Here is a 9,264-nt window from a genome sequence, read left to right as displayed (position 1 = left end):
TCTTCAAATACAGTTTTTTAATTTTACTTGAAAAGTGCTTTGTTCTGAAGCATGTCAGATTTTTAATAATTTCAAGCTATTTTTGGAAAAAAAAAACGTTTCAATTTCCCAAAGAATAATAAACGTAAGATCTTACTAGGGGGGGAGGGGGGGTTTTGAAAAATCTTACTTCGTCTTACCAGGGGGGGAGGGAGGGTTGAAAATTTCCAAAATCGTGCTTACGTAATTAGTGAATGGCCCCTTGAAACACAACGATGATTGAGAAACCATAAAAGTGAAATTAGTTTAATTTTAGGAACTCACCTAGTTTTTAGTTTCAAGTTTAAAATGTTTTTGCCATTACAGGGTGTTCTCCTACATGGAATACTTGATTGCGCTCATCAAATTTGAGTCTAATAAATATATTTTTATTATCTAGTTAACTAAAAGGCTCTGAACAGTTCATTATTGAGCTGAACACCTAATTTAATGTAATAATGTTGTATAATACAAATAAAGACATATTAAAAAAACCATAAAAGTGAAGGAAAAATTTAATTTGCCCCTAAATTGTATTTAAAGGTACTGTTTTGGTTTAATTCGTGCTTAGACATAACGGATCACCCGTGAGAATGTGCGAACGGATGATATAGAAAATAGTTCCTCGAATTTAGATTAAATAAAAACATTTGAGATCTTTCACGTAGGTTTGTCCAATGCAATGTTTACAAATTCCAGCTTCATAAATCCTGTACACTTCATTTGATTTTACTTCTAGCTAAGGCATCATGCTTTGATTGACTCCGCGATTCTTATGAATTCAGAAACGAGAAGTGACGATTGCAAAATCATCATCCTTTTTCAGCAATCTCCCAGTAGCTTTCAACTGCAGTGTATAAAACCGATTTCTAGAACTCGCACTGGTTTAGTCGCCGCGCCGGTTAGAAAGTTCAATAACTCGCAATGGTTTACGGGAAGGTTCAGTACGATTTGGAGGTCCCAGCTTCGTTACGAGAATCATCCTGTGAGGTTGAACCTAAAAAGGGTGGTTCGACGTATTTCGTGATGGCCATTTGTTTCCTGTCACTAGTTGCTGGGTTCGGAATCGGATTCATTCCCTTCCATAGAGATAGTTCGAAGTGGACAGAGGAAATCGTTGATTCTAGCACTATTAGGTTAACTCAAACAGCTGAGTCATCGGCACAATTTAGCAGGAATAACAAGAATCGGGACAAAGAACTCGATCTTGATGACGGATTCATAAGGATTGATACATGGCTCCCACCAATGGAAGTTTATTCCGACAGTTATTCAATTGTGAAGCTACATTTGGATCCAAACGGGTTAACTGGAGTCTACGGACGAGACGAGGACTCACTGAAGGAGATAGAAAAAGATAAATTCTAGGACTCTTTCGTTATTCGCCGTTTAATGGGTTCGACTCGATTGAGTTTTGAGGTAAGTTAGAGCATTGGTATTTTAGTGAATACAGAATTATAACGATAATGTATGTATACCATGACTAAGATTCGATCTCATGACCTTTGTTATAAAACCAGTTTCACCATTTTTGCTTCATTTTACTAGTTTTGAAAAATAAATATAAAAACTTTTTCCACTTCTACAGAAAGCCGGCAAACATCTTCAACTACCAGAGGAGACGATCCAGGTAGACAAGGAACATAAGTTAATAAATCGCTGGGTATCGGAAAACCTCTTCAACATAAAATTCGTGTATAAAAATGGCGTTTGGCGATTTTGGCAGGAGACGCAAGCTGGAGAATTACCGCAGCAAAACATCTCGTTGGAGGACAATAGTTCTAACGTTTATGAGTGATGTTTGGCTTTAAGTTTAGGTGTATATAGATTTCCAAATAATATTTTAATTTTATTTATTTTTATGTATCAGATTTTTGACCAACAATGCTTTGTAATTTATAAAACAGATTTAAGATTTTATTTATTTTTCGATGACGATCCTGTGTGTGTCGCTAGTGTCGTGCTTCTCTAAGACCAAGCTCACCAATGGTTGCTAAACCTCGAATCGAGTTCATTCAGCAACATAAAGGGTGATACGGTCAAAATTTGGTCAATATCAACTTGACGTATTTCTTTCAATTTTGCATTTAAAAAACCTGAACACCCCTCATTTTGAAGGTGTGTGTGTGTAGAATGTTGCTCCTATTTTGATTTTGGAATTCACTCTTCAGTTATCAAAATGCCGTCCAAGAAAGAAGAGCAGCGTATTAAAATTTTGCTCGCGCATCGCAAAAATCCGAGCTACTCGCACGCAAAGCTGGCAAAATCGCTAAAATTTGCCAAATCAACCGTTACAAATGTAATTGAAGTGTTTGAGGAACGTTTGTCGACAGCCAGGAAGTCTAGGTCGGGGGGAAATCGAAAACCGGAAGCTGCTGAGACGACAAAGAGAGTTGCCGGTAATTTCTAGCAAAATCCTAACCTCTCTCTCAGAGATGCCGCAAATCAGCTGGGTGTATCGTCTACAACCATGCATCGAGCCAAAAAACGAGCCGGACTATCGACTTACAAGAAGAAGGTAGTGACTCCAAATCGCGATGATAAACAAAATACGACGGCTAAAGCGCGATCCCGGAGGCTGTACACGACGATGCTGACGAAGTTTGACTGCGTGGTAATGGACGACGAAACCTACCTCAAAGCTGACTACAAGCAGCTTCCGGGACGGGAGTTTTATACGGCAAAAGGAAGGGGAAAGGTAGCAAATATTTTCAAGCACATGAAACTGTCAAAGTTCGCGAAGAAATATCTGGTTAGGAAAGCCATCTGTACCTTGAAAAGCAGCATTTCCATAGCTTCCGGGACTGTCAACCAAGAAATTTACGTGAAAGAGTTTTTGAATAAACGCTGCTTCCTTTGTTTAAAAAATGACACAATAATCTTCTTTTGCAAAAAATACTGTAAATAGTACCCTTCCTTTTGCTTCGTTCATTTGCCATTTTCATTTTTTTTTTATTAATTTATGTTTTACACACTCAATCTACTATGCTCATATATATTTATTCATTTCTTTTCTGTACGCATTATTGAAAATTCTTATTTCCATATTTTTCATTTATCCATTCTCCCTTTTTTTCGTGATACATTTCTCAATCCCTTCTCGGCACTCTCAGTGAATTTCCTTTAATCAATACTTCCGTATTATCGTGTATTCCATTGTATATAATTCATTCTAAATTTCTGTTTGGAAATCAAACAGAAATTAAATTTTCAACTATATATATATATATATATATATATATATATATATATATATATATATATATATATATATATATATATATATATATATATATATATATATATATATATATATATATATATATATATATATATATATATATATATATATATATATATATATATATATATATATATATATATATATATATATATATATATATATATATATATATATATATATATATATATATATATATATATATATATATATATATATATATATATATATTTTTTTTTTTTATTCATTATTGATTTTCTGTTTTTCATCTTTCCTTTTTTTCACACTTTTTGTCCTAGATTTCACTTTATTTCTCACTTTTTATTTTAAATTCTGTATTTTATTGGTATGGAAAAGTCGGGTAAGACGGACACCCTAAGGTAGAATCGCAATAGAAAATCAGATATTTCTTTTTTAATCGGAGTTTTCGTGCAGATGGATAGTTAAGGTTGTTTTCTATCGCATTAATCATAGAAATCATAATTTTCCATCATCAAAACTGTTTTTATAGCAATTTGAATCATGCTTGCCAATTACACTTTTCAAAAATTGTCAGGTAAAACGGACACTGCGTAGAAAAGGAACATTTTTTTCGGAAAAAAAATCTGTAAAAGAACATATTTTTGTGAGTTAAGTATTTAAGAACGATTTTAAACCAAACTGACTTTACTGGGATTAAATTTTTACAGTTTTTATAACCTGTTTCGCAATGCTGAGTGCTTTTCGACCGACAATTACTGTTGCCAAAGTCTTTTAAAGGCATATGGAGGATCGAACCGATGAAAAATTTTAAATACCTGGAGAAGCATATGTGTCCGTCTTACCCGCCTTAAAAAAATTTCTTTCAAAACGTTTGCTGCTCAAATTATTTGATCGAAATTTGCAGATTTTCCTCCAGATGATTAAAGGGAAGCCTTAGAAACACTCCACAGTCTACCTTTGAAAACGGGTGAAATTTGCGAAAATGTTGCGAGTTATAAACTATTTTCTGAGTAGAGAAGATTACCTCAAATAATGGATCCTCGAAATATTTGTTTGTTTGCTTTTATGAGACCTTGCTGGATATAAATAAATAAAGTATTGACACACTTAAGTAAACATATTTCCATTATTATATTTGTGCCAAACATAATTGATTTCGAAATATTGAAAGTGTCGCCGTCTTATCCGATTTCCCTTATATTTACTTTTTTAATCTTAATTTTTTTCTCTATTTTATAGAACTTTTTTTTATTTTTTAATTTGAATTCTTGTTTTTTTTACTTTTGTGATACACTGTTTAAATTACTACTCCTTAATTCATTTTGTTTTTCAACTATCTCTTTTCAAACTCCCTTTTTTAATCGTTTATTTGCAATAAAAAAATTTTTTCCTATCGTTCGTTTGTCAGTCTCATATTTTTAACTGAAGTTTCTCTTCCCTTTTTCTGTATATATTTTTTTGTTTCGATTAAAGTCGTTAAAATAAATCATGTAAATGATGCTTTCAAAATAAAATATTTATAGTTTATGAGAGAGATTGGTTTAACAGATTATAAACGGTTTGAATATTTGAAACTGTACCAATAAAAAACACTGCAACTGTAAAACTGAAAAGTTTTTGTGATAATTGCACTCAGTTCTCATAAATAGTTGATACAGTTTTTGGTACAAATTTCTTTCAAAAAGTACAGATGAAAAAGTTTTTTTTTGCTTGAAAATACAGATTTGGATGTGGCCGTTGGTTACACAAGTTGAAGATTACATCAACGTCCGTTTTCTTCATGCTAGGCTTTCCAATATTTCAGTTGTTCATTTTACCTGTCTTTTGCTAAAATATTATCCACTAGCATTATCTCCTCTAGGCTGATTTAGAAAAAAATAAAAGAGGATACATAAAAGCAACACCGGAAATGCAAAAGGCTAGGAGTTGAAAAGACTTTAAAAATTACATTTATGTCGAAGGCTGAAGAAATATCCTGAAACACATTTTCGTGAGGTGTGAAACCAGTTGCACTCGTTTTGTCCAAGCCCATCTACTTTGATTGTGGCGTATTAGGTACGTGAATTTCAATTGTAGAAAAACAAAATTCTGTTTTGTACATCATTGAACTATTTGTTTACAACTCAAATATTCCATAATATGATATCTTCATTAAATTATATTTGAGGCAGCATGAATATTTTTTCCTAAATCAATGTATTGGAAAATGTTGAAAACTTAGCCATTGAACTGAGATTATTGGAAGCAAAAACTTGCCCTACAAATTTCATAACTCGTCAAGCAACACAGCATAAACGATTAAACTCACATGACATTTTCATGTAACAAACCAGCAGCTAGAACGCTAGATGAACGAATGATTGGCCAATGTTAGATTTACAATGCGACTTTGTTCCAATCCTTATCAGGATGTTTCGTGTGTTTCCGTTTTTCATTGATCATGACTATCCTTGAGAGAATCGTGTTTAATTACTTAGTACATCAACTTGATCAACTTTGATTAATCAGTAAGTATAAAAGGAATCTCGAACGAAGTTTTACTTTCAATTCTAAAATGATTTTTCACATTTCTCAAATATCCCTCAAAAGATCTAACATGAGTTCAAAATCTGTATTCATTGTTTTGTGTATAATCATTGTAAACAGTGTTGCAGCCGCTAGAAGTCCAGCTAGGAAAACGTTCGACTCCTGCATGCTACTTCCGGATCCAACGTTACGAGTGAAGGTTTTAAAAAGTGGCCAAGTTGATTTACAGTTTGGGGAGAACGATCCCTGGATTGTTCCGGTAAACTTGAAAACCAGAGGATCGGAGCAGTTCGTCAACAGCTGCGCGAGGAATTCGTTGGAAAAGTTGAGGAACACCGTCCTGCTCGTGGATCCTGGTAGCGGAGCTAATCAGGGGTTTTGGGAACCCATCGTTAACCATTTGGCGGGATCAACAATGGTGTTCAGAGATGGTAACTGGAAAATTGAAAGCAGTGAAAATGGACTGTTTGATGATGCGGTTCTTGAATATGAAGTAGTTCTGGGTGACGATCAGATTGTGATTAAAGATCTTCAAAAACGCGAGGATGTTAGTTTCGACCCTCGTGCTTCGAAGCTATCACTGGAAGTGTTGGAAACCGTTAGAAGCATTGCCCCAGTGTTCCAAAGACACATTTCCACATCAATATTCGGATTGTACAAGATTAATGCAACGAATGTTGGTTGGGATAAACCAGTAAGTTTCAAGTTCAGCTATTTCAACGGTAATTGGACTCTAAAACAACTGCAAGCCCTAGATTCTGGGCACAATTTGTTGGAACAAGAAGCGGACATTGCGAAAAGCGCCGTGAAAATTGTATCAACACTCCAAGGTGCAAATTTCACCACCGTTTTGACCCGAGAAAACGGTTCGGAAGATATCGTTACCCATGGATCCAATCGAATACTGAAACAAAACAGCGCTCTTCTACTCTGCCAGCTGTTTTCACAAGTTTCCGAAAAGGCAAAAGCACGTAAGGTGATCTTGGATGTGGCCGATTGTCCTGCGATTCCCGTTAATAATCTGTGGATCTGGATGGCAAATAAATTGACGGACTTCCGGCTGGAGTATAATCAGAAAACGCGACTGGTGTACAACGATGTAGTTCTTGTTGGAAATCAGTCAACATGAAGTTATTTTTATCTAAGAGCCGAATTTTGAAACTAATAAATCTAAGAAGTTCGCGAACCAGGTTTAAATTCCTCTCCTGAAATTGCTTCAAAATAAGTAAATGAATTATGTAATTACAGTTTTGGGTCAATTTATAAGCTTTGCATGGTAAAGCTTAGTGCATTTTGAAATGGGACAGTTACGAATGCGTGTATCTCAAAAACCATTCGTTTGATCGAAATACACCAAGGTTTTTTTTTACACGGTTTTTTTTACGCGGTTTTTTTTACACGGCTTTTTTTACAGGGTTTTCGGGAATTAACACGTTTTTTTTTACACGGTTTTCGCGAATTAACACGGTTTTTGAGAGAAAATATTCTAAGTCCTTTTCAAAGGAAAACACTTAGAATCTTTTTGAAGTTGGGAAAATCTTAGCTCTGAGACTAAGAACATGATACATGAGATCTCAGACCTGGGACCTGAGACCTGAGACCTGAGACCTGAGACCTGAGACCTGAGACTTGAAACCTGAGACATGAGACATGAGACATGAGACATGAGACATGAGACATGAGACATGAGACATGAGACATGAGACATGAGACATGAGACATGAGACATGAGACATGAGACATGAGACATGAGACATGAGACATGAGACATGAGACATGAGACATGAGACATGAGACATGAGACATGAGACATGAGACATGAGACATGAGACATGGAACCTAAGACATGAAACATTAGAAATTAGACATGAGACCTGAGACCTGGAACCTGAGACAAGGGATATTTGACTTGAGACCTCAGCTTGAGACATGAGACCTGAGACCTGAGGCATGAGACAAGAACCATGAAACATGAGATTTTAGACCTGAGACATGGGACACAAGACATGAGGCATGAAACATAAGACATAAGACATGAGACCTGAGGCATGAGAAAAGAGCTGTGAAACATGAGACCTGAGACCTGAGACATGAGACTTTGGACCTGAGACCGGAGACAAGCTACTAGTATTAGTACCGCGAGAAATTAGTTAAGCTCCGATTTCAACTTGCGACCCCTCTAGTGAAAGGGTTTGACTTGAGGTGACGAAAAATAGTGTCGCGACTTCGCTAGTACAAGCTACTAGTGTTAGTACCGCGAGAAATTAGTTTAGCTCCGATTTCTACTTTCGACTGGTCATGAGAAAGGGTTTGACTTGAGGTGACGAAAAATAGTGTCGCGAGTTTGCTAGTACAAGCTACTAGGATTAGTACCGCTAGAAATTAGTTAAGCTCCGAATTCAACTTGCGACTCCTCTAGCGAAAGGGTTTGACTTGCAGATGACGAAAAATAATGTCGCGAGTTCGCTAGTACAAGCTACTAGTGTTAGTACCACGAGAAATTAGTTTAGCTCCGATTTCAACTTTCAACCGTTCAAGTGAAAGGGTTTGACTTGTAGGTGACGAAAAATAGTGTCGCGAGATCGCTAGTACCAGCAACTAGTGTTAGTACCGGTAGAAATTAGATTAGCTCAAACCCTTTCACTAGAGGGGTCGCAAGTTGAAATCGGAGCTAATCTAATTTTTCGCGGTAATAACACTAGTAGCTTGTCTCTAAAGGTCTAAAGTCTCATGTCTCAGGTCTAATCTTTCATGGCTCTTGTCTCATACCTCAGGTCTCATGTCTTATGTCTCATGTGTCAGGTCTCAGGTCTCGGGTCTCAGGTCTCAGGTCTCAGGTCTCAGGTCTCAGGTCTCATATCTCATGTCTCATGCCTCATGTCTCAGGTCTCAGGTCTCAGGTGTCATGTCTTAAGTCTCAAGTCCCATGTCTCAGGTTTCATGTCCCATGTCTCAGGTCTCGTGTTTTATGTCTTAGGTTTCTAGTCTCAGGTCTCAGGTCTAATGTCCCATATCTTTGGTCTCATTCTTCAGGTCTCAGGTCTAATGTCTCAGATCTCAGGTCCCTGGACTTAGGGTCTCAGGTGTCATGTCTAAAGTCTCAGGTATCATGTCTCTAGTCTACATTCTCAAGTCCAGGTCTCAAGTCTCAAGTCTAAGGTCTCAGGTCTCAGGTCTCAGGTCTTAAGTGTCAGAACTTCAGAGCTGCAGAAATCGAATGGTCTTTTTTTACACGGTTTTCGGGAATTAACACGGTTTTTACACGGTTTTCGGGAATTAGCACGGTTTTTTTGCACGGTTTTTTTTACGCGGTATATTTTTTTCCTTTTTTCTCAGGGATTTTAAACCAAGTAGGTTTATTCATCCCGACTCCGCGGTATATCAGTGTACGTATATCAGTGTAAAAAAAAACCTTACTGTACTATCTAAAGCATGGATCACCTAAAATCTGGACGCACTGTTTATTACACCATAGCGCTCCTAGTTGTCGGATCTGG

At 36.2% G+C, this 9,264-nt stretch overlaps 1 protein-coding gene across 1 annotated transcript; it reads left to right on the top strand.

Annotated features, from left to right (window-relative positions):
* Positions 1 to 254: 254 nt before the first annotated feature.
* On the top strand, positions 255 to 1,830 carry LOC129750106 (uncharacterized). The gene is made up of 2 exons (XM_055745331.1): positions 255 to 1,437; positions 1,607 to 1,830. The coding sequence occupies exon 1, from the start codon at positions 943 to 945 to the stop codon at positions 1,384 to 1,386; it is 444 nt and encodes a 147-aa protein (XP_055601306.1). The 5' UTR covers positions 255 to 942; the 3' UTR covers positions 1,387 to 1,437; positions 1,607 to 1,830.
* The last annotated feature ends 7,434 nt before the right edge of the window (positions 1,831 to 9,264 follow it).

This window comes from Uranotaenia lowii, chromosome 2, assembly GCF_029784155.1.
Source record: "Uranotaenia lowii strain MFRU-FL chromosome 2, ASM2978415v1, whole genome shotgun sequence".
NCBI classification, from domain to species: Eukaryota; Metazoa; Arthropoda; class Insecta; order Diptera; family Culicidae; genus Uranotaenia; species Uranotaenia lowii.
The sequence above is the reverse complement of the archived record's forward strand: the minus strand, read 5'-3'. Positions and strand labels throughout refer to the sequence as shown.